The sequence below is a fragment of the Aspergillus fumigatus genome, chromosome 3 (genome assembly GCF_000002655.1).
Source record: "Aspergillus fumigatus Af293 chromosome 3, whole genome shotgun sequence".
Lineage (NCBI taxonomy): Eukaryota > Fungi > Ascomycota > Eurotiomycetes > Eurotiales > Aspergillaceae > Aspergillus > Aspergillus fumigatus.
Genome location: NC_007196.1, coordinates 2567897 through 2591902, shown reverse-complemented (window position 1 = coordinate 2591902; position 24006 = coordinate 2567897). Strand labels below are relative to the sequence as shown.

Below are 24006 nucleotides of genomic sequence, written 5' to 3'. Positions count from 1 at the left end.
AGAGTTAGGGCTGAGATGCAAAATGTGGGAAAAAATAAGACAATAGAATAGAAAGGTATCATTCCTCCTCGCTAACCTCACTCTCATCTTCACTGGGAACGTGGTACTGCAGAGAGGGTGGCTGGTACTCCTGCTTCCTCGCTTCTTCCTCAAAAGCAGCCTCCATTTCAGCCGCTAGTGCATCGTCATCATCTTCAATTTCCTCCTGTGTTGGGGGTGCTGTTTCCACCCTCTCAGACGAAGCACCACCGTGACCGACAGGAGATGGTAGCCGGAGAGCTTCCATTTCTTCTTCTTCTTCCTCCTCCTCCTCCTCCTCCTCATCGTCATCTTCCTCGTTTCCTGGGGTATTGTTGGACGAGAAGTGTGCTGGATTAACCCTGTAAGCGGGACGAGATGGAGGGGGCGATCCCATGTCGATGATCAGATCTCCATCAATTATGATATTAGAGCCTGGTGACGGAGCCGCCTTGAAGGACGATACCAATTCGGTTCCAGTGTCCGAAGGGGATGATTTCGTTCCGCCAGCCGGGATCTCCTCTATCTCTTCCTCCTGAGGCTCCTCCCGCTCAACTTGCGCTGAAGGCTCCAGATTCGTCTTGGGAACAGCTTTCATTTGGTTTCTAGAAGGGTTGCTCGGGCCTGCTTGCCGACGGAGAGGATTGGTCTGAGGCTTAAATCGAGCTTGGGGACTTGGAGTAGGTTTGGCAGTCGCGGTCATCAGAGGGGTATTAGATTTACTGGCATTGAGATGAGCTGATATTGCACCATCTGAAACAGACTTGTCATCGTCAGCGTTTTCTTTTGGCAGGAAGTGACGGTAGTCGTAGGGATTGCTGGCATCAGCGGGACCGTCGTCGGTGTCAGCGGCCGTTTCAACTGCTCCGTCGTCACCAGAACCCTGATCATCATCATGCAATGTTCGCAGCTGCGCATACTGCTCTGTCACTTGCTTTTCGGTCTTATTAGGTGCCGACCGAAGATTGAAATTCAACTGCGTCGCAATCGACTCTAGAACAAAGACCTTACGGTCCGGATCGAAGACCAATACAAGATTCCGCTCGCGGGACTCCGACGTAGCATGTTCTGGGTCCACGCTGCCTATGTAAGAGTATGTTATAACACTATTATCGGCATTCGGTGCCTTGTCTGTGATCGTGAGGGTATACAGGTCCGGACATTGCGTAGATCGGGTGATATGGGTGCGCTGCTGCGAGGATGCGGACTTCGTTTTATAATTATACTGAATGTTGATTAATCTCGACTGCGGTTTCGAATCTCCTCCGGCCAATTGTTCACCCAAGATGATAGGGTAGTCTTTGGTGGGATCAATTAATCCACCCGAGGGAAACAGAGCCGAGGCGGCCATTTGAGATAAGACTCCGGCCAAGAGTGAGAGAGAGAGAGAGAACAAGTGCGCTGGAAGTCGAGCGTAATGTATGTAAAATCTGTGCTCTTCAAAATGCCGTATAAGAAGGTCTCATTTCTTTGTGTGGTCAAGCGCAAAGAGACGGGACAACTACACACCAGGGAGATCGTCACACCGCAGGAGACAAAGAAGGGTGAGGGAGAAAGTACAACGAAAATCCGACCATAGAGGAATAGGAACAGAGGAAGCACGAGGGAATATAGGTATATAAGAGATGTTGCAGAGAGTAGCTAGACATATCAGCTACAATCTGCCATTTAAGTTTGAAGCGCTGAAACGCAACGAGATGAGATCAAAAGAGATGGAAATGGGATGTGATGGGGGAGGGAAGATGACGGCGGTCCAAACAACGTTGGAGGGCGGAGGCCAAAAGGCGCCCGCAGCTAGACCTGAATAGGCTTAGAGTCTCTGGGGCCAATCCTTCGCCAGTGAGGACGCCCCAGGCCCCCATCAACCGTTCACCCGTTGACCCTCAGTGGCAGATATCCCGTATGGATATCGTGAGTATTAGCTGGGAGATAGTCAATCGTTGAGGACCTCAAAAGTCTAGCATACTGCAGTAACTTCTATATCTCGCGACTGTTGTTCAGTGAAGGGGAGAAGTCACCCGCGGGGTCACTCTGGAGGCAGTTCCCGTGAGTTGATCCAACCGCCCTGCCAAGGCTCGGTGCTTCCGTGTAACCTCTTCCCACTCATAGGCGGCACTCATCTCCGTCAGGATCATGCTGAAGTCCCCTCCCAGTCTTCCCAAACTAGCAGCGCAGTATAACACTTGAGTCAGGAGACTTTCGCGCGAGCTCTTATCTTGGACATTCGGTAGATAGGTGCGTAATGTGTCAGTCAGCAGCTGGACGAGATGCATAGGAAAGGTTGCCAAAGCTGGTGGAAGGCACTGTAAGGGATCATCCGGGCGAGTTGGCTGTGACAAGTTCGTTTTAACACGGGAATCAATCCCTCGCAATCCTGCAATAACTGACTCTGACTCGGCTTGGTCCGGGGTGAAGATGTTCTTATACAAGGAAACAATTGCAAAGCTCTGCTCCCTAAAGATCTCAATGTACCGTTTCAAGAATTTTTCTGTCTGGTGGCCGTGAGACCAGGACGAGTTCGACGTCCCTTCCTTCTGGTCTGTATTCTGGGTTCTGCGCTGGGTCTCCTGGTCTGCTAGTTCCCGTAAGGGATCCAATGCCTCTAGTGTCGAAACCAAATTTGCCAATCTGCAAACCAGAAACAACGCACCTAGCGCGCCTTCCCCGGTGCCGGTTCCGCCGTCACTGTGGAAGCCCTCCAATTCTGGAGCCACTCGACGTAACCAGCCTACCATTCTCATAGCCGCTGCCAACCGAAGGTTCTGTGTACGGAGACCTGCTATCAGATTCGTTGTCATCTCCTTCATCGCATCCTCGGCCTGAGAGGCGACCTCCTTGACAAGGGGAGAATCAGCGTACAATGTCTGTAATCGCTTGATGTGGGCGTATAAATCCAAAGCAGATGAGTAGGTTGTAGAAAACGAGGTGCCGCCCGCGGCAACAGAGCTTGTTGCTGCCGATGAGACAGCAGTCGATAGAAGAGAGGGAAGTTCCAGAATGTCGGCAAGTCGATCGACATTCCTCGCCAGCTGCATCACCTTCTTTCGCCGCTCCAGCGACGGGTTCTCTGCGGCTCGGCTATACTTGGTAGAAAATTGGACCGCCTCTTCGTCAAGTTTGGGGATTGCATCTCGTAGATTTTGTGTGTTGCAGGTCAATTGGGGAATCGAGATACGGAGCTGAGAGAGGTTACCGGCAGAAGTGATGAAGGCCTTGTGCGAGCGATTCGATAAGGCCTGGAGAGACAGGAGGGTAGAATGCGATGATTGCGCCAGAGATTGCGGTTCTGATGTTTCTAAAGCCTCCAGGGACAGCGTTGAGAGTCGGTTTAAGTACTGAGCCGTTGTTGTGTCGTGATCTGGAGCCAACGGTGTTGAGGTAGCATCTGCTGGAGAGAAATGAGGAGCTAACAAGTCGTAAAGATAGTCAGTCATGGTGAATACCGTGCCTGTTCCCTTCTGTAAAGGCGAGCAGTTCAACGAAACCAAGTACAGTTGACCAGTGATGGGAGGAGAACTGACTAAAGCTGATGTGACCAAGTTTCCAATACCTTCTTACCTAGTGGTGATGCGGTACGGCAGCCATTGCGGCAACAAACGCATCTCCGCATTTCCTCCTTGACGCCTACGCCAGACCATCCCATCCTCCAACGTCTTAACGGAACTAAGGCAGTTCTGTCTGGGTTAATCTTTATTTCTCCATTATAGAGTCTATTCCAATGATATAGAGGGCTCTAGATATTGCTATATAACCCACTGGCCAGGGCTTGTTTGCAACTTTAACATCTCACTTTTGATACACTAGCCAAATTGAGGGATACTCAGGTACTGCCGCCGCTCTCATCTCAGAACCATCACTTTCTGCTCTTTGGAGTTTTATTATTCAGATCACAATTGCCCTGACAAGACAGAAGAGCTAACAAATAAGACTACTTCCGGGTGTATAATCCGATAACTCGTCATTGCCTGACCGCGACCTGACTTCAGCACTACTATTATCTCCGCTCTCCTCCCAACATCAACTGATGTTGTGTCAATCATGGGTAAACCGCGGGTTAGCTTCCCTCGGTCACATTCTGTCTGACACCCCAGCGTCTCACTCAGTCAATAGATGATCATTTTGATCCGCCATGCGCAGTCAGAAGGAAACAAAAATCGGGAAATCCACCAAACGATCCCTGATCATCGGGTCCAGCTCACACCCGAAGGACATCGACAAGCAAGGGAGGCAGGTAGCAAGCTGCGCGCTCTTCTACGGCCCGATGACACGATACACTTCTTTACCTCACCCTACCGTCGGACTCGGGAGACTACAGAAGGGATCCTCGAGTCTTTGACCTCCGATTCTCCGTCCCCGTCGCCATTTCCCAGGCATACTATCAAAGTATATGAAGAGCCACGGTTGCGAGAGCAGGACTTTGGCAATTTTCAGCCGTGCTCTGCGGAGATGGAACGGATGTGGTTGGAAAGGGCGGACTATGGACATTTTTTCTATCGAATCCCGAATGGTGAATCTGCTGCGGATGCCTATGACCGAATCAGCGGCTTCAACGAGTCGCTTTGGCGACTGTTCGGGGAGGATGATTTTGCCAGTGTCTGCGTACTGGTAACCCATGGACTCATGACGAGGGTCTTCTTGATGAAATGGTATCACTGGAGTGTTGAATATTTTGAAGATCTACGCAACATCAATCACTGCGAGTTCGTTATCATGAAACTTAACCCCGACAATGGGAAATATGTCCTTCAGAACAAGCTGCGTACGTGGTCCGAGCTGAGGAAAGAGAAGGAAAACGAGAGACAACGGGAGCGAACGAGCAAAGACCTCGGTTCAGCTACTTCTCTCACCCCTGCCTCCACTCCTGTCGTAATCAGACGCAAATGGGGCGGATGCCCCGACGGCTGTAACCACGGCCTCCACAGAAAATGGTCCTTACGGTCTTCACGGACGACTGGAGGTGACCCCACGCGTGTTGGGAGTGAGACGCAATCGTCCACGAGAAGTAATGTAAGTTATCCCTCGGTCGAGTCACAGGAGAATGATGCTGATAGCGAAAATACAGGTCGACCAGCAGTACATCACGGCCCCTGAGCCAGCACTAGGAGACTGTTCCTCAGACATTAGACCGACGGGCCAGACTATTGCCCCCTCTGACGATCCGTCGAAACGGGACGTTGAAGCTACTTCGCAACCCACCATCCTTCCTACGGGCCTTGATGCCAACACGGACCGTAATATTCAAACATCCAAAAGGCCCAGCCCTCATCCGAGGGCTGCTTCGAGCCCAAACCCGATACCCAGACGGCCCAACCTAGCCAAGTTTCACCGCGACAGTGAGGATCATCTCCTCCACCCACCAAGGTCAAACTACGCTCTCCACAACCTCGGCGGCCGCGACGGCGGCAGTTCCCTGAGTGGCGAAAACAGCGTCACCCCGTCCGAGGACGAGCGCGAGGACGCAGGTTTCTCCGGCGACCGACTCGACCAACACAAGCCGAACTCGTCGCATGATTTCACCGACGACGGCGACGACGAAAGCCACAACAAGCAGGTCCAACGGCCGAAACGGACGCGCTCACACCATAAGCACAGCCATAACCACACTCACCACTCGAGCTCGGCGAATCCCAGCAACTCCAAAAGGGGAGAAATAGACGTTGACACGAACCGGTCGCAAGACACTACGTACACCCCTGCCGAATTACCCTCCCAACAAGACAGCCATAACGAACACGCGCACGACGACAATAACCACGGCGAAGATGCCGAAGATGACGCCGACGCCGAACTCGAGGCCGAACGACAGCATGACCAGAGCATCCGAGGGAGTGTCTACTGATCGAATCCTTATGCATTCACCCTCCATCATTATCTCCCTATTCCACATTTTGCACATGCACACGCTCAGTCACTCTTTTCGTATGGCCGTCTACGCTCCCCTAATCTAACCTAACCCCCTATTAAGATGTCTCACGATAGTTTCCATATTGATACCATGTAAAGAAGCATAATATGAGAATGATGCGTTAATTAATGGAGCGAGAATAGAAAGGAACGCTCACAATACTATTTCGTTTATTCTCCAAGTAGTCTGGCGAATAATGACGTGGTTCTAACCAGTATATCCGTCAGAAGGTACAACGACTAAAAAGGCAGGTACCCCTGAGAGCTCAATCTCAAGATTAGTCTGCGATGGAGTTCACGTTCCATGAACTCGAGAACCTTTGATGATGGTTTACACGAACTATCTATAGCACTTACAGAACGAGTATATCTGAAGAACCCGTTGGGGGGGGGGGGGGGGAGAAAGAATATATACTTCTCGTCCCGGAAAGAAGAAATTAATTGTCTTGTCTCTTTCCCACAGTTCAATTTTTTAATGGCCTTTCGCAGTGCGAAAGGTGTTAAGAGATAATGCTTGTCTAACTTACATTGAAAGGGCAAATGGTGAAGTCGTAAAGGGGGGGGAAGACCATGCCACTTCGCTGCGAACGAGAGACGGGACAAAAAAAAAAAGAAAAAAAAAGATGAGACGGGACTTGAAAGGGGAGTATCACTTTTTTGTTCATGTCTGATCGACGACATTTGAACATAAGTATGTAAAACAGAGAGCATTGAAAACAATTCGTCGAAAAGTAGCGAAGATAGACTACAACCACCAGGCCCTCAATCCGTAAGAGGACAGTCAGCACATGCTGCAGAATCGAACTGTATCCCGGTGGGTCTGATCAAAGCACAAGAAAACAGATGTGTTCCTTAAACAAGACGGCCAAATGCAGGAGTAGAACGGGGTCAAATCCAGGATGCAGAAATATTAACGCCATTACTCGTAACCACGAGGATAGCTGGCGCTGGAAAAGAAAAGTAGAAAAATAAAAAAAAAAGGGTACCGAACCAATGGAAGGAAGGAAGTGATCTATAGATGACAACCGCCAGGAGGAATGCTGAAACCCCAGAAAAAACAACAAGCATAAGAGAAAAAAAACAAAGTACAAAAAAAAAAAAAAAAAAAAAACCATTAAGAAGGGACAAGAAAAGTCATGATCGTCGTGACCTGCTTTACTCCAAAGACCAGAAGATATTGAATCAATGGAGTAATATGCGACACGATGAGCAATCACTCTTCACAGGCGACATAACAAAGTATGAGGCCAAGCTGAGATGAAGAGACTATGCCATATCGTAAATGCAGAAAACTCTGTATCGTAGATGGGGATGGACAGAGTTGTTCCAATATCGCTCGTGGAAAAACTTTTTTTTGTTGCTTTTCACTTTTCCGACATGGAACAATGAGGTGGATTGGCGCAGGTACTTTTCCGACAAATGCAAAACAACGGAAACTGGATATGGGAATAGGGCATGTTGTCATCGCAGATGGAGACGGTATCATCAAAAAATGGAGCTGAAAAAGAAAAGGGTTGGATATAAAGGAATGGAGAAAGAGGAAAAACCAAGAAGTCATTGATCGGAGAAATCTAGAGAGGCATTGGGCCGATGCGAGAGAAAGGCAGACAGCTATGGAGACCAAGGGGCCACCCATCTAGGCGACCATAGCCTGCATGGGACCGAAAGCATTTGCACACATGTAGTGTTCGACATGCTTGGCACAGTACAAGCATCCGCAGGATGAACCATGTCCTGTCCACACACTCTGTGCAAACGGTAACGCGTAGGACGGCGTATGGTGGTAGGACGGAGGTTGCGACCGAGGGGCGGACTGAGGCATGTACTGCTGCGGCGGAGGAATCCAAGTTCGCGTGTATGGCGGCGGAGGGTTGGCATACGCCCAGGGTCCGACAGCGTAGTAATCGGGGGTGTTAGGGCCGCTATGGGGAGCAGAAGGAGGCGAGTACTCAGACGCGGCGGGGTTGAGCCAGGAATTCTCATAATGAGAGCTTCGCTGATACTGCGGAGGAATCGGTCCCTCGGGAGACAAGAGAGGCTTGGACACCATGTGGCCCCGCGAGACATTAGTATCAATGGGGGCAAGGTTGTGAAGCGACTCCTGGGCTCTAGCAACAGCCTTTGCACGCCACGTCTCCCAGTGGGAGAGCCACGATGCGAAGCCGTCCTGCTTGTCATGGATGCGCTCATGGAGCTTCCACTCAAAAGCGAAGAGCCACTCCAGTTCCATGGAGTTCAATTCGCCAACCGGTATGTTGCTGACCTCGGCCCATGACTTATTCTGGAAGGTATTGTCATCCAGAAACTTGCTTCCCAGCAGTAGGGCAACGGTCAGCATGCGATAAACCTGCCCACTGCCAGAGGTGTACACGTTGGCCGAGGAAAGCATACGCATTCGGCTGGCCAAGTAGTAGAGACCCAAGAGGATCGTGGAGCTGGGAAGACGGGTCGAAGAAAGGATCTGGTAGACGTATTTCCGAAACTGGGGAGGGACCGAGGTTCCTGGGTAGACGCTTCGCGCGAAGTCAATATCTGCTATGTTGATCTTGGTGATATACAAAGCATACATTCCCTGAGCCATCTCGGCCACAAAGTCGGACATCTGTTCCATCTCATAATCCAAATGGGCGGCTACACCTCCGGTGGCCTTCTCCTCTTTGCGTTGCTGTTGTTCGGGCTGCATCAACCTATCTTGGCGGCGATACTGCGGTGGAATGGCACTCTCCATCGGGGGCAATTGTAGGCCGGTACGAATCGGAGGCAGTACATTGGTGGTGGGCAGGGGGCCGAACGATTGGTTCAACGCGGGGTGAGCAGTGGTCAAATCTCTGCCATTGTGCATATGGTGGGCGGATGGTGGGTGCAAGTTCATCGGAGCCGGCTTTGAGTAGTGGGCGGATTGAGAGTACTGCTCAATGAATTCGCAACCATTCTGCGTATAGCGTGGCGGAAAGGCAGAGTTGTTGACGATGTAAAAAGGCTCATTTTCAATCCTGCCACCGGACAGGACGTGAGGAGGAGTGGGAGGAAGGCCCTGGAGGCCAGCGGTGAAGAAAGACGGCATAGCAGTTATGAGAGAAGAAAGAAAAAGAGACCAGTCCAGGACGGCGATGGTAGACGATCAAACGCTGTAGTGAGAAATAACGGTCAGTAAAGACACCCAGGCGATGTGAAGAACAAAGCAAACGTGGTTATAGTGCTAGTATAGGGTAAGGAGACCAGATACGAACCGTCTACACGTCCGCCAGGCCCTGATCCTGGGGAGAGCGATGCTCAACGAGCCGCAGCTCTGTGTTTGCCGTGGTGAGATTCTCTTAGATGATTGACATGGAGAGAAAATCCAACTAATTCAAAAAAACAAAGGTTCACGGAGAGCACGAGAGAAGGAGCAAGGAAAATCAGCGATCGTTAAGGGCGCGTTTTTATGTTTGGCTTCCTTGACTGTCGGGTCCTTACGCGCGGCGAGATTGTGGATTATTCCCTCACGGTAGTTGCTTTCAAAGTAGAGCTACTGGTTTAACACCAGACACCCAACAAACACACGGTGCTTTTGTTGGATTTGAAAACTAAACAGTGGGACGTGCCTCAAGAACCGTCGATAGTCGGGGGAGACAAGAGTGAGGGAGAGAGGGTTCGTGGAGCGAGGATAGGCTGGGGGGAAGAACGACGGGGGGAAATTGTAGGGGATCGGAAGAGAAAAATTAAATTTCTTTCCCTCGCGCGAAAGTGAAAAATCCCCGGACAATGACAACGACACTTAGTGAAAAGCTCGTTGAGTGAAAATGATAGGAGGAGATGGGAGAGATGAGACAAGGGATTTCACAAGCGAGAACTGAAAAAGAACAACGAGTTGAGAGGACAGAGAATGGAGAGGCGAAAGAGGAAGGGGATGGAGAGAGGAAGAGAAGGATGGGGCAAAGGGCAGTAGTAGTAGGAAGAGTACGGAGTACGGAGTAGTGGTGTAGGTGTAAAGCGGTAGAGCGGTAGAGAGAGAGCGTAGTGGCTGGATGGATGGATGGATGGAGTTTAGTTGAGAAGGCGTAGCGGAGTCATGTTGGAGTTTGAATGTTGAGATGAGAGTCATAGTATCGTAGTAATTTATTTTATTTTAGTTAATCCTTTTTTCTACCTTTTTCTTTCTTTCTTTCTTTTTTTCTTTCTTTATTTTAGGTTAATAATGAGTAGGTAATTAGCGACAGTAACAGTACTCCGTAGGTAGTCTTAAGCAGCAGAATGGATCATGCCAATTATTATTATCATCGAACATGGATGATGATGTCTCTCTGGGTTTCTGTTTGATTTAATTTCTTCTACACAGATCTGATTTTGATTTTGTTTGGTTTGTGATTTTCTCTGACTTGGGACTATTAAGCCATTTTCGGTAATTTTCGCCAGCATCCCAAATTTTTTTTTTTTTTTCTTTTGCCAGTCTCTGATTTTGTGGCTCTAGTGACAGAGGGCTGGGGCCGGAGCAGGTTTGAGTATGTTTCTGGCCATATAATTACAGTACAACTACTAAGACAAAGGTGAACTCCGGGAGATCGGAGGGTTTGGCCGACACAGTCAGGAGGAACAATCTGACTTGTGGTAATGACCAAAGTCAATTGAGTGTAGAAAAAGGGTGTAAAAAAGGAAAAGAAATAGATGTAATTAAAAAATATATATGTAGGCAAAATTTCAATGCAGATTATTAATAATACGCATGCCTCCTCCCCACCACCCAGACACCCAGACCAAATGAAATGGGTGTTCTGGCTGCTAGGAGGGCGGGAGAAAAAAGGAAATAATACTACGGAGTCCTACCAGCACTATGACCATCCCGTAAAAAGGAGTCCTTCAACTGGTTTAGAGTTTTCTCTCAACTTCAGTTACACGGTGTGCATTTTGGATCATACTAACGATCCAATTGAAAAGGTGCTTTTAAGAATTCATAAGGTAGCCTCTGATCATCCTATTGGAGCTGCTGATGATCAATGTGAGTTCCAAGTACCTACCTACAGAGTAAGAGGTAATCAAAAACAGAAATTCTTTTCCTCAGCGCGTGGTAGGTACTGTGTTACTCGTACGACTCTGTACTGCAGAAAAATCCTAGACAGCCTACCAGAAATCACCTAGGGGCAGTGAGACAAACCATGGAAGTCAACTTTTGAGGTCTGAGATACACCCAGTGGCTTGAAGGGAAAATATGGAGTACCACATATACTAGGATGACTATGGGTAGTACAGTGACTGTTCGACAATATATCTTGCTTCACATATATTATTTCAGGAAAGTGTCATTTGATGTAATTGGGAGTGCCGCATTGTCCGTGATCACCCTTCTATCACCCAAGAGCAATTTCCATGTGCTATAACACTCTGCAGCGTGCAGATATTCGGGGCTTAGAACCCTCAAAATGGGGCATCAAGAGCCACCTGGATGGGTCACACCGGGTGCTAAAACTAAGATAAAAGCCCCAGGTGGTGGGCTCACTGGGTCGCCCTAACCCCTTGCAAAGTTAGGTTACTGGGTTACGTTGGCGTTTCCGATTCCCAATTCCTCAGGATGGCACGTAAGGTACTTGGCAGGTAGTGCTACGGAAATTGGCCAGAACTGAGAAATGAGCAGCATGACTAATATTGAGATGTGAATATTTTCTTTACCGTCATGTTCAAAAAGGTCGAGGCGAGGCAAGGCAACAGTGCCCGTCATTATGTTAGCCATCGATGATTGCAGGTACCCATCATCAACGTCATCATTGTAATCGCCAAAACCAAGGTCCAGCAATGACAGGCAGCAGAAAATGAAGGCGGTGCTTGATGCAGCCTGCCAGGAGTAGTACGTACTGGAAGTGATGCAAAATCGTTGTCACACACAGACCAGTCATGGAGCCGTACCCCTCTTGCAAAAGCAAAGTCAGGGTAAAAAGAGCATTAGCGCTAATAATAAAATTACTCTCCTCGAACTCCAAAATGGCCAGATTGCCTAGAATCTGTTGGTTTGTGCACCGCATTCCCTGTGCTAAAATAAAAAACGTGTCTCAGTGGTACAGTCGAGATAACAGATTAGGCTCATTTTAGGAGACGAATTTACTGATGACCAATGTTGGCGGTGACCAAGTGAAGAATTGATAATACATAGTATCGGCAATGGTTGCTTCTGGCAGGGAAGTCTCCCAGAGCGAATGAAAGAAACCTGTTATAATCATTCTTGATCTCAAAGAATCATCAAAATGACAAGACAAAAGCAAATTGGATGTCTGTGATATGACACAACACACCCAACCTTGTCTTAGGTATGATGCTATTGCACAAAGGTGGCAACAGGGAAAATACTCTTATAGTAAGTAACTGTGATCAGCCTCAACATAAATCAGGCATGACACCACTGTTTCCACCCAAATATCAGGCTACAGAACCCAGAGAGACCCGTCCTATCGGATCATAATTTGACTCAACTTAAAACTTTGAATTTCCTCGTACTACTGCTTATGTTTGTTGGAGGGAATACGGAGGAGACAGTCGCTGCATTCCACTTCCGTTCATCAGCCAACAATAAAACACAGTAACATGCATCATCAGCGGAGGAACCAAGGCAGCACTAGCCGCTCTTTTGAATCTCCATTTTCATCAAATGCCTGTGCATCCCAGGTATATACTCTGGAAAGATACTTACAGTGTACCTTTCTGTGTAGCCTACCAAAGCCTAAGCATGCCGTATAACCAACATAGAAACCTAGAGGCGAGTACGTGACCAGCCAACGAGCGATGAGGTCCAAGCAGTCCTTCATCTGACTCATACTCACATCATATGTTAATGCCTTTCTGGGGTGCTTGGAAAGATGTTGCGTCGACCCTGCTTCTGCCTACTACTCCCTGCGCTATGCTTGATAGTGGTTGGACCGGATAGATGGATTCGCGGAAGTGCATAGAGTAGGTAAGTTTGGCAAAATGATATCAATAGTCAGATGCAAAGTGGTCTGCGCCAAATCGATATCCAGATTTCTAGAATTGTCAGACTGTCGATCTTAACACGCCGAAAGAAGTACATCATCTGCTGGAATCTACAGTGGCCCCAGGCATACAGCCACGCATATTGAATCCGCAATCGGCAGGGAATGCTGAAAGCTATCACTGAGTAAAAAAGAACGAACCACTAGCATTGAAAGCTCTGTGATTTTTCAACAGATAGTGGAGAAGGCGGACACCCCATCTGTGCTATCTCCAAGCAATCCTCCTCCACGAGGGATTCTGACATTCAAAATCACGCACATACTCACCTATCCCCATGATGTACAGTAACAAAGAGGGGTAAACAACCGTCAATCATCAGGCTTCCATTTCTGCCCGAATAATATTATCTCAAAGAGATAGAATGCTGTGAGCTGCGAGAAGACTCCCACTCCCAGCGCCTAAGCAGCAAATGCAAATCCTGGACTATCGATCTACTGCACGGCACGACCGATATGGAAAAGTTTGAAAGTTTCCCATTAGCAAAGTGGGATGCGATGAACACCCACGCCTCGACCATGGTATGGTATCCTACATGGTTCCTGAACAACTTGCCTAGTTTTACCGGCATAGACAAGAGACTCGTGCTCCAATCCATCCTGCTGAATGGCGAGTTGGGGTCGTTAATCAAGGAGGTATGTGTGCTGCAGGAAATCAATGATTTACCTGCCCTGCCCACTCGCTCAGTACGCCGGAGATTTCCCTAGCCAGTTGTCATTGCCACCTTCAGATAAATGACTTGTGACTTGTCACGCTTAGTTTCGGTCCTTCCATACTTTCTATGACCATCTGTCTGGTGTTGTGTTTCGGCAACCCCCGCTGTAGGGAATATCCGGAGCGACTGAAGTGGGGGAAGGGGTCAGGAACACTTTATGAGTAGTCCACAGAGAAGTCTACAGACAACAGGATCCGATAAGTTCGTAATTAAAACTATATCCCTCAAACTCGGCTCAGAGGTATCGTTAGATTCGTCTATTTGCCGGATGGCTCAAAAACAAACTCCTAGCTTTTCCAGCCCTGGGGCGATGAAGTCTACCCACAGCGTTCTAGCTTATAGGTATTGCAGTATAACAACCATAGAGAATGGAAGAAGAAAAAAGAAGAGCATTTGACGCTCATAACAGAGTGGATATCATCAACTGAAGGAATCTTCAGATAAGAGAATAAATGGGGGGAAAAGATACGGGAAAAAAAACCAATCCAGGTGAAGGGCAAAAGATATCACAGAGTAACAATACCCTATAACTCCAGCAGGAATACTCACTTAATAGATGAGTAAACCCTGGCGCTGATCTTCGTTCCAATCACATACCTTTCATCAACACCTTTCCGAGTACGAAGAGTGTCAAATGTTGTTCTCCAGAACAGTCATAAACATAAAATCTCGTTTCGTGAAATCGTTCAATCAAGATGGCAGTCATAGCCGCCAAAAATGATGCCAGGCTTGCTGCCGCAACACACATTTACTGGTCTCTCAAGCCTCCAATCAAGGTGCGAAGCGCATCCAGAATGACAGCTTCGTCCTTGGGCTCCCCGCCAGGGAATGAGCTCTCCGTCGCGTGGCCCAGAGCACGAGCCCGTGCGCTCTTGAGCACTTCCTTGATGTGATTCTTGTCCTCGTAGTCTTCCAGGAGAACAGCCTCAAAGTCATCAATTGCTTTGCTTGCACGCTCCTCAAACGACACAGATTCGGGATCCTCCATCGACGTGGAACCAGCGTTCATGGGCGCAACATTGTAATTGAGCTGCTGTTGCTGCTGCGGAGGCTGCATCGGTGGTCCTGGGTTCGGTGGGAGATACTGCTGTGGTTGCTGAGGGTTGCCCGGAGGTGGAGGTGGCACATGCTGCTGTTGTTGAGGTTGTGGCGGTGCGGTAGCGTTGTGTGGAGGGTACGGTGAGTGATGTTGCGACTGCGAGTGCAACCCTGGTTGTTGCTGCGACTGCTGAGCCTGCTGAAACTGAGCTAGCTGCGGTGGGGGATCGGAAGCATAGGGTGAAGTATATGTAGAAGGCGTAGTCTGAGCAAAGGCAGGTGGAAGGTTGTTCCGTAATGGACTGGGGATGGGGAAAGGGGCTGAGGCTGGGACCGCCTGCGGCGGAGGTTGAGGAGGAGGATACGGGTCTAGATGACGAGGAGGAGCGGAGGGAGGTGCTGCAGCAGAAGAGGTAGGAGCTGGCGTGGGAGGAGCATATGTATTCGGAGGCATGGTCGGGAACTGGAAATGTTGATTCGCCAGAGTCGATTGTCCATTCTGTGGATTTCCATAGGATGGGTTCAACGGTGGCATGTATTGCGGGGCGGAAGCCGGTACGGATGGAGGCTGTGATGGTGGTGGAGGTGACGGACGTCTCTTCTTTTCCTTTTCGACGGATGCCCCCGGCCGAAGCTGCCACGACCATCCTTTGCCATCTCGTTCGGCGTGCATGAACAAGTGACTGTTGCCGTTCAAGTTGTGCCGTACACTGGAGGTCCAGCCCTCGGTCTCGCACTTGAAACGGAAATAGGGGTATTTCAACTTTAGTGCACGATAGATCTGCTTCAAGGTCATCGGCGTGCCTGCTTCTGTGAGGGCATCGAAGATCAGGACAGCGTAATTGTACGGAGGCTTCGCCAGATCCTCTGGTGTATAGGCAGATTCGGGAGGGTAGTTGGGAGAGGGAGATCGTGAAGGTTTGCGCTTCTTGACCGGAGGAGCCTTGATGAACTCTTCCGGGCGTTGTTCCATAGGAAATGGGCCACCCTCGGTGGAAGGCAGGGGATAGTCCATGAGCGTTCCGTCCGGCTTCTTCCGCTTGGTGTACTTGCGTTTTTCCGGCTTCGACCCCGGAGACTCGCCCTCGCCAGGAAGACTCGGCGTAGCGGTTGCAGTGCCCACCGTTGATGTGGTTGTGGTTGTCGTCTTACCAGCTTTGGGTCGATTTAGCGGAGGAGGAGTGACGCCTCCGTTGGCTTCCCGCTTAGCAGCCAGTTTCTGCTCCCTTGCCAACTCTGCACGTTCGCGCTTGGACATGATGCCGTCTTTGGGAGGTCGCCCAGGACCTCGGCGACGAACAGGGGGCTGAACGCCGTCTCCGGTGCCTTCTATCGAAGGTACCGGTCGTGAAGGGTCGGGTTCTTTGGTCTTTAGAATGAGCTTGGTCGGCTTGGATGAGTCCTTGTCTTCAGCACCTTCGCCCTTTTCCACAGCTCCCGCTGTGTCATTCTCAGCGCCGACAGATGCCTTGGCATCCCCGTTCTCTTCTGCCGATGGCTCTTCGACTCTATCGGCCCCAGTCTCACCAATCGGTACATCTGGCAGCAAAAATCGTATGCGCACTCCGCCGATTTGAATGTAGTCACCACTATGCAAAGGACGGACTTGACCCGGCGATAGCCAGTCAGCACCGATAAATGCACCATTTCTGCCCATCACTTCCATCTCAAACAGGTTTTTATCAAAGTTGTAGGCAATCTTGACATGTTTACGTGAAATGCCTCGGTGTCCAGCGGCACTACCGTCAAGAGTAGCAGGAGGGTGAATGGGAATGGTCGGGCAAGCGTCGGGCGAGGGTAGGAGAGCGAGTGCATCTACAGGCTTTGCATCTCCGTTTGTTTCGTGCAGCGATTGCATCGCAAGCGCATTGTAGTCGGTAGTAGATTGGAGTTGAGCTGGCGTTGCATGTAGCGGAGCACCCGCTTCAGAGGAGTGCGACGACCTTCGACTGAGACGTTTGGGCAGATGAGCCGGAATGTCAGGGTCGAGACCCATGATACCACCCCGGTCGCTCACAACACTTCCTATCATGCCACTGCCCTCATGCTTTACCCGAACCGGCGTGTGCGATGCATTGCCACCGCTCGAACTTTTCGCCCTTGATGTCCTCATCGCCTGCCTGGCCTGGAACTCACGTTGATGCGCCGCCCGAGCTGCTCGTACATCTCGTCCTAGGATAAAAGAATAAGTGTTGCAGTAAAAATGTCCGTCGTCAAATTCTAATTTGGCAAAGGCCTGGATGCGCGGTTGCGATCCACCCAGCGAGCCCGTACCACCCTGCAAATGACCTGTCGAATACCCGAATGCTGAGAGGTCGGCAGATTGAGACAGATAAGCCGATGTAAGCATCTCGTTGTCGAAGGGATTCTTTCCGGCAGATGCGATATCAAAAGGTGTGAAAAGATCTGAGTCGTTCAAGACCGTCTTGGAGAACATCATAGGATCCGTCAAACCTTCTGCAGGATCCGGCGTGTTCATCACTGTATTAACTCCATGATTCCCAGATTCCTCGGATTTCGAAAACGACATATCAGCGGGTCTCTCTTCGCGATTTTTCTCTCCATCTCCCGGCAAGCGTGGTAAGTCAGTTGATGTGGAAAATTGGTCTTGGCTGGCGGCCGACTCTGCGGGCGCAGTGATCTCCGTAGAAACGCTTGTCGATCCTTGGCCACCCGCGATTTGATCTGAGGGATTATTTTCAGAGTTTTCGGTCGGATTTAGTGGATTATTTGTGGAAGATGAGGATTCTGCAGGCTGTGTTTCGGTGCTGGCGGGAGGCGCAGAAGATTGGTTGCCGAGGAGTTGAGCCAGAAGGGCGCTGGCGGCGGACTGGCGGCGGAGATCATTCTGATAATCTGGCTGAGCGCCGGCGAAATCGTTCCCTGCATCACTGGATTCGGACTTGATGCCATTCATACCGGAAGAAGAGGGTAAACCGCGGGGAGAGACAGAATTGTTAGATGTAGAATCGTGCAGAGCGCGGTTTGCGGAGTCGCTGCGCGGGGAGAAAGAGCCGTTGTCTCGCTGTTGCTGGTGGTTCTGTTGTTCCTGCTGCTGCTGTTGCGGCTCTTGGCCTTCTTGGTGATGGTGATGGTGAGGGCGGCCATATTCGAACAGGGACGACATATCTGGACCTGCATCAGGAGGTCGATGGCCCACCGCCGGCGCTGTCATGGTCTGCGACGACGACATGACAGGCTGCTGGGTACTTAAGATGCTCGATGCTGTCTTGGAGGAGACGGACAGGCAGGGAGAGGAGAAACAGGGCGGTGAGAACAAGAAGCCATTCAGAACGGAAGTTGGGCTGGGGAAGATTTAACAGAAGCCGATGCTGATTGGAAGGAAACGAAGTTTTCTGCTGTTTTTTTCTGCCGGTTTCTCGCGGTACTGGCCACGGTCGTTCACCGTAATCCCGACTACGGAGTAACACATGGATGCTTCAGGTATTCACCACTAATAAGTACCAGTCACTCAGTTACTTGAGTGTGTGCCTACAAAGATTTATTTCAGTCTCAGACCAGTCTTGAACATTGGGACAGAAAGAAGTCGGCACAAGGATGAAATCTTCATGACTGTAACGATCATTGTATGGATTTTGGAGAGTACGGAGGTATGAAATTTCTTTTTCAAGGCGCCCCCCCGGCCCATGTTTCTTTTGTTCTGAGAAGTCCACTCCTTCACTACGGTCCACTTCTAATTCGTTGAGAAAGGCTCAATCCTATCTTAGTTCTGACCTTTGCTTCCATGGACCTAGAAGTGAACTACGCTTCTGAGGTTTAGTTTTCTGTCTATATCTGCATGGCTAAGCCGTCCTCCATCCTTGGTAGCTACAGTAGAATGATGAAATGGTAGTTCATCGTGGAATCGATATAATATATGCGACGGAAATTCAAGAGAAATAGGAGAGGTAGCGATCGAGAAAAGCTCTTCGATTGTAGAGGACAAGAAGACTATATACTCATGAGATGTCACATATCATACATATCTTGAAGCTGCTACTTCTACTCGTTCACTTAATCCCACACTGCCACAGTATAGAAGATCACAACTCTGCACCTGTAGAGAGAGTTAAACTCAAGGAAAATAACTACAAAATCCAAGCTCTGCAAATCTCAGACCGAAATATTCCACAATTCGCGTATCGGGTTTTGTCTATGCCAAGAATTATACTCCATCAGCTCTATCTGAGGAGTCTAGGCTGATTGTCACGATTTACCCAAAACCAGTGTTAAAACCATCTCAAACCTAGGCGCAAATAACCAGACGAAGAGAGAAACGAAAATGCCTCCCAAATCCAAGAAGCAGCACCCAAAGCCCAAATCCCAACCTCCAGATCATCCAAAACCCAACTGGCCTCCCCTCCGGCCCCTCATCCCTTCATCAAACCTTTCCCTAGAATCCCTCCTCCACGATCAAATCTACTTAATCCGCAACTTCCTGCCCTCCTCCCTCTGCAAAACCTACGCCTTCTTCCTAGCGTCGCTCCCACTCACCACCACTCCCAGCAAACCCAAAAAGGGCGAGGCCGTCCGTGTCAATGACCGGTTCCAGATACAGGATGCCGACTTCGCCGAGAGGCTGTGGAGCGGGACGGCGCTGAGGGAGCTGGTGAGCGGTGCTGTTGACGAGGACCAGGATGGCGACGGGCAGCCACGCTCAAACAGGGAGATCTGGGGCGGGGAGCCGCTTGGTCTAAATGCAAATATCAGGGTATATCGGTATTCAAGAGGCCAGTTCTTCGCCCAGCACTGTATGTCCCCCCCCCCCCCCCCCTCTCTTTGTCCTTCCTCTTTTTTGGGGATGAGATGGGCTGAGTGAATTGCTAGACGATGACTCGAATGTGGTTGCGTTCGAGTCTCCTCAACATAAGCTGCAGCAGGCTCGAACAACCTGGACCCTCCTGGTCTACTTGACGAACTGTACGGGAGGGGAGACAGTCTTCTACCCTGAGCCCACCGGCGCGAATCGCAACCCGGAGCCTATTGCGGTGGCGCCGGAGGTGGGGATGGCGCTGCTGCATCGGCATGGGGAAAGGTGTCTTTTGCATGAGGGTAGGGAGGTCACCGAGGGCGAGAAGTGGGTTTTAAGAAGTGATTTAGTGGTTGCACGGTGATGGACGTGAGTGGACTTTTGCCTACGTTTCACCTGTTGTAGACCGGGTTTCAAGTGCCAGAGGCTGTTGTGCCTATATAGAGTTGCTTATTGGCGTGAGACTAAACGCCTCTGGACTCGGACTAATGCTTCGACTGATGGTTCAACAAGCAGAATGTTCATGTTACATATATGTTCAGAAACTAAGCAGAATAGGACTGGCTCGTCAACAGCATTCGGTGTATATTTGCACAGGAAGAAACCATAGTCACAATACAGGATGTTTGCACACCGCACATCCTCCAATGCTCGTCAGACAACCCCAAAGAAATAATTTCGAATAGCAGCCAGTGAGATGTAATGATGACAGGGACGTTTGCCACGTTTTACCCCCATAAGAGAGAACAGAAGAATTGATGCTGGAAAGAGACAAGGACAAACCCGGTTTCGGCTCACACGAGCATCAAAGTCGCACAAATGAAACGTTTTAAAACTTAGTCCTCAGTGTGATCCCAACACTTGAAAGACAATCTACTATGTCGGTAACGAGACAGTGAAACCCGAATGATCCATCGGAGAGGCTGTCATGTTCATCGCTTCATATTCCCAAGACCAAACTTGCCTTTACCGTGTCCGTTGAGCCCAAGAAAGAACGATAAACGAGGTACAAGAATAAGAACTAAAAATGATGATGACCAAGCATGTCTCCACGTCAACCACTTTATCCCAGTCTATCGAACGCATCACGAGGGCGAAGGCTTCGCGGAGTATTCAGCCCTTCTCATAATATCCTCCACAGGCCCCAGTAACCGTTTGAACCCATCGCGACCAAGTCGTGCAACTTTGACGTCGGTCTTGGCGACCACGCTAGCAGCACGAGGTTTGTCGTCCAGCAAGGCGAGCTCTCCGAAAAAGTCGCCCCTCCTATACGACTTGACGGGGCCCTCCACGTCCTTTTTGAAAGCTTCCGCCTCCCCAGACTCAAGTAGATAGAAAGCATCGCCTGGAGCGCCCTCCTCGATGATTGTAGAGCCCGCTGGGTATTTAATCGCATCGAGAGCATCGGCAATCTTGGCGCGTTCATATGGTTTGAGAGAAGAAAGTAATGGCACCTCTTCCAAGAAAGCCTCATACATGCGGCGTCGCTGGAAGGCAGAGTCCATGAGAATCCGGCGGAAAGTGATGCGGTCCAAAGCCCAAAGCGTGCTCTTGGGGTCTGCTGAGACAATAGTCGCGGCTCGGGGCGCGTTGTACATCAAGGCTAGTTCACCAAAGGAGCCTCCAGGACCAATGGTGCTGACCTTGTTGCCAATACCATCGGGGCCTGGTTGGACTGAGCCCGCGGGGTTGATGTAGACATCGAAATGGCCATTCTCCACTATGTAAAAGTAATCACCGGCATCTCCCTGCGAAATCACCTTGATATCTTTCGCAGGAATGGGTTTTTCAACCAAAGCGTCAAGTACAGTCCTGAATTGGTCGTCGTCCAGGTGAGAAAACAAGAAATTGTTGCTCACAGCCGTTTTCAAACGCGAAAGCTGTTCTTCGGTCTTCGGATGACATGGGGGCGTCCAGCTATCTGAGCCAGCAGAGGTAGGGTTCAGGGACTCGGCGGATACAGAGGTACGACGGCCGAGAGCATAGTTGTTAGGGAACCCTTGGTTGGCGGCTGCCGTTGGGCGAGCTCCTCCGGGAGGCTCGACGTGTTCGCCTTGACCTTCGCTCCCCTGACCAAATCCTGCATCAAAGGGCCTATTGAACTGTATTCCCTCACCACCTTCGTTGGAGCCATTGTCTCCATTGAACGAGTTTCCAGCAGTGGGTGCTGTAGCCCCGGAGTGCGCGCTGCGGAAAGTGGGATCGGTCGGTGACGTCACCTCATATTCTTCCTCCTCGGATATCTTCTGGATCGGGGAATATTTGTCGTCTTTCGTGCTGACCTTAAGGAACGGGTTTGTACCCGGGAAAGAAGAGCTATCAGCCATCCTGTTGGCTGTAAGGCCGGAGATGGTACAGTTCCGACCAACTTTGGAGCGGGGGAAGTGGAGAGCTTGGTTGTTGCGGGCAGAGCTGGTGGAAGGACAGAGACGAAAGTGGTCTGTAGGAGTTAGAAAGCAAGGAAGACAGAACTTGAGGTCCAGTTGGGAAGATAGTAGATGAAGTTCTTCAATGGAGGAGAGATGTCGAAGTTGAAGCAGCAGAAGATAGTGGTGAGGAGGGGCGGAGTTGAAAGGCACACACAGCAACCGTCCCCGCTGAAGACTGGGTGGGTATCTCAAAGTGAAGCCTAATTGGAGAGTTTAAGAACGCAGCAATCCGAAGATGATCGTATGCTTCCTTCTATAACCCCTTCTCTTTGAGTAATGACAGTAGCAGAACGCTCATTGCAATTTTTTGTGTTACAGTGAGAGGAAACAAGTGCGTGCACAATTTGAAACAGGAAGTATTGGACAAGGAATGATAAACAGCAAGTACGACACTGGAAAAAGGGAAGGTTGAAGCTTGAGAAAAATGGAATGGAGCTACCGACCTAAACTCTGTCTCTTATATTGATGGGTCGCGTGAAGAAGATGGACGTATGATGACTCTGAGTAAGCCGACACAAGGATTCAGAGAGAGACGACGCCCGGTAGCCGAGGTGAGACCGTCCAAGCAGATAGGGGCAGGGGTAGTAGTAGGAGGGAGGAGGAGGGGAAAGAGGCATGAGAAAATAGAGGGGAACTCTGAGCAAGGTGGAAAGGAAGATGGGAGAGGAGCAATACCTAATAAACTGATCCAGAGGGGTCGCAGAAAGGAGGAGGGGGAATCAGTGGAAAAGGCGGGGAGTAGCAGGATGTGACGGAAAGCTTGCTATGGCTTGTGCTTCTACATCTCCCAGAGGACGATCAATTTCTAAGAGCAAATCATATTTAAAGAGTGCTCTCTCCTTTTAGGTGTCGAGTGTGTTCCTCATCTACCTAGCTATCTGCCATAAAATCTACTCATGATCATCGCGAGGACAGACGTGATGACAAGTCGCCGGCTCCTGTATCACACCAGTTTAGATCGACGTCACGGATTGCCCCCTGCTAGACCATACACTACGCCAATAGTCGATGGTGTATTCTGCAATAGTCTGGCCTTGAACAGACGATAAGAGGTTAAGGAGGGAACAATCAACGCCTAGTTCAAGAAAGGGATCCATCCGACTTGATCCTGGTCCATCTAGTTATCGAGGAAAAGCCAACAATGAAAATCATGGGACGGAAGTTTCTAATGGAATGTGACTCCTTTCCAGGTGTCTTCTAGAACGTTTGAACGGGGCCTAAAAACAGACTAACAGTTTACGGAGAAGAGACGTTCCCGAAGGGCTCCGCTGAATATCTAGATTGCCCACAATAGGGGGATGGAAAAGGGGGAATATGATAGAAGAGAAGTTTTCACATAATTAACTCCGTAGTTATGCCTACTCTCAGTATAGCTTTCCACCCGAATAGGGCTTGAAGTGAATGATGAAAATTGTGTGGTGAAAAGCTATCAGCTCCAATCTTGGTGAGGTCATGAGTATCAAACGCTAAATAATCGCTGACGTCTACGACGGAATATCGGTTCTGGATCTTCATGGATTTGTGGTAACAAAGTACCGCTGAGTGTCCGTCCCAGTGGAAGAGTTGCCACTACATTCTAACTCTTTGAGAGTTTCTGGTTCTTGCTGAGCTTCCGCCCATGGATGGATGTCTCGTTACCTAGGTAGCTTCTGCCCCAGATGGATGGTTGATTTACACAAGATCAATGCTGGGCTTGAAGACTAATGCCTAGGTGCGATTGGTTCACGGTATGCTTCTTTTCTACAGAGTAAGTAAGTAGGGATAGATTTCGCCTTAGTGATACTTACTGGAGCGCCGTGTTCTTTCAAGGTATTCAATCTTTGTAACGTCTCCTAAGCAAGGAGAGTAGCATGAACGTGTGGTGAGTTCAATGCAACAAACAGGCAATGTATGGGTTTGTATGTACCTTAAGTGTGGTGTATCTGAGCAGGTGATAGTCAGCGACGCCCGTTGTGACAAGGTTCCTGCAGCTCGGTTTTGAACATCTCGTGTAAGTTCAGTCGCATCAAGATTGTATAGTCCAACAGGAGATTGATTGAATGATGCATCTACTTGATAGTTTTAATGATGCGACTGTTGAAACTGAGGTCTTATTACTTAAAGCGTCTTGAGACTGGAATGTCAAGTTTTATCAAACTTACCCCGCGGGTCCACTGAGTTAC

At 49.6% G+C, this 24006-nt stretch overlaps 7 protein-coding genes across 7 annotated transcripts; 2 read left to right on the top strand and 5 right to left on the bottom strand.

Annotated features, from left to right (window-relative positions):
* Window positions 1–58: 58 nt before the first annotated feature.
* Window positions 59–1369, bottom strand: AFUA_3G10065 (ELL-associated factor; the record flags this gene model as incomplete). The annotated part of the gene is made up of 1 exon (XM_001481568.1): window positions 59–1369. The coding sequence occupies one exon, from the start codon at window positions 1367–1369 to the stop codon at window positions 59–61; it is 1311 nt and encodes a 436-aa protein (XP_001481618.1).
* Window positions 1370–2015: 646 nt separating this feature from the next.
* Window positions 2016–3452, bottom strand: AFUA_3G10060 (Dor1-like family protein; the record flags this gene model as incomplete). Its single annotated transcript, XM_749521.1, has 1 exon — window positions 2016–3452. The coding sequence occupies one exon, from the start codon at window positions 3450–3452 to the stop codon at window positions 2016–2018; it is 1437 nt and encodes a 478-aa protein (XP_754614.1).
* A 676-nt stretch (window positions 3453–4128) lies between these two features.
* AFUA_3G10050 (acid phosphatase DET1) lies at window positions 4129–5857 on the top strand (the record flags this gene model as incomplete). Its single annotated transcript, XM_749522.1, has 2 exons — window positions 4129–5025; window positions 5081–5857. The coding sequence occupies 2 exons, from the start codon at window positions 4129–4131 to the stop codon at window positions 5855–5857; spliced, it is 1674 nt and encodes a 557-aa protein (XP_754615.1).
* Window positions 5858–6995: 1138 nt separating this feature from the next.
* AFUA_3G10040 (uncharacterized protein) lies at window positions 6996–10077 on the bottom strand. The gene is made up of 3 exons (XM_077804399.1): window positions 9153–10077; window positions 8490–9050; window positions 6996–8435 (listed from the first exon to the last, which is right to left on the bottom strand). The coding sequence occupies exons 2-3, from the start codon at window positions 8984–8986 to the stop codon at window positions 7559–7561; spliced, it is 1374 nt and encodes a 457-aa protein (XP_077660552.1). The 5' UTR covers window positions 8987–9050; window positions 9153–10077; the 3' UTR covers window positions 6996–7558.
* A 1-nt stretch (window position 10078) lies between these two features.
* On the bottom strand, window positions 10079–18776 carry AFUA_3G10030 (forkhead domain protein). Its single transcript, XM_749524.2, has 2 exons — window positions 11996–18776; window positions 10079–11923 (listed from the first exon to the last, which is right to left on the bottom strand). The coding sequence occupies exon 1, from the start codon at window positions 17856–17858 to the stop codon at window positions 14376–14378; it is 3483 nt and encodes a 1160-aa protein (XP_754617.1). The 5' UTR covers window positions 17859–18776; the 3' UTR covers window positions 10079–11923; window positions 11996–14375.
* Window positions 18777–18783: 7 nt separating this feature from the next.
* AFUA_3G10010 (uncharacterized protein) lies at window positions 18784–19779 on the top strand (the record flags this gene model as incomplete). Its single annotated transcript, XM_749525.2, has 2 exons — window positions 18784–19416; window positions 19493–19779. Exons 1-2 carry the CDS (start codon window positions 18948–18950, stop codon window positions 19777–19779), a joined length of 756 nt encoding a protein of 251 aa, XP_754618.1. The 5' UTR covers window positions 18784–18947.
* Window positions 19780–20500: 721 nt separating this feature from the next.
* On the bottom strand, window positions 20501–21742 carry pkaR (cyclic nucleotide-binding domain-containing protein; the record flags this gene model as incomplete). Its single annotated transcript, XM_749526.1, has 1 exon — window positions 20501–21742. One exon carries the CDS (start codon window positions 21740–21742, stop codon window positions 20501–20503), a length of 1242 nt encoding a protein of 413 aa, XP_754619.1.
* Window positions 21743–24006: the final 2264 nt, after the last annotated feature.

What these genes read in the sequence shown, in the direction of transcription:
- AFUA_3G10040 (XM_077804399.1), bottom strand. Translation starts at nt 8,986, where the DNA reads ATGCCGTCTTTCTTCACCGCTGGCCTCCAGGGCCTTCCTCCCACTCCT. An exon ending in GCCGAGATGGCTCAGGGAAT is followed by an intron (nt 8,436 to 8,489) that starts GTATGCTTTGTA and finishes CTTCGCGCGAAG; the next exon opens with CGTCTACCCAGGAACCTCGG.
- AFUA_3G10030 (XM_749524.2), bottom strand. Translation starts at nt 17,858, where the DNA reads ATGTCGTCGTCGCAGACCATGACAGCGCCGGCGGTGGGCCATCGACCT.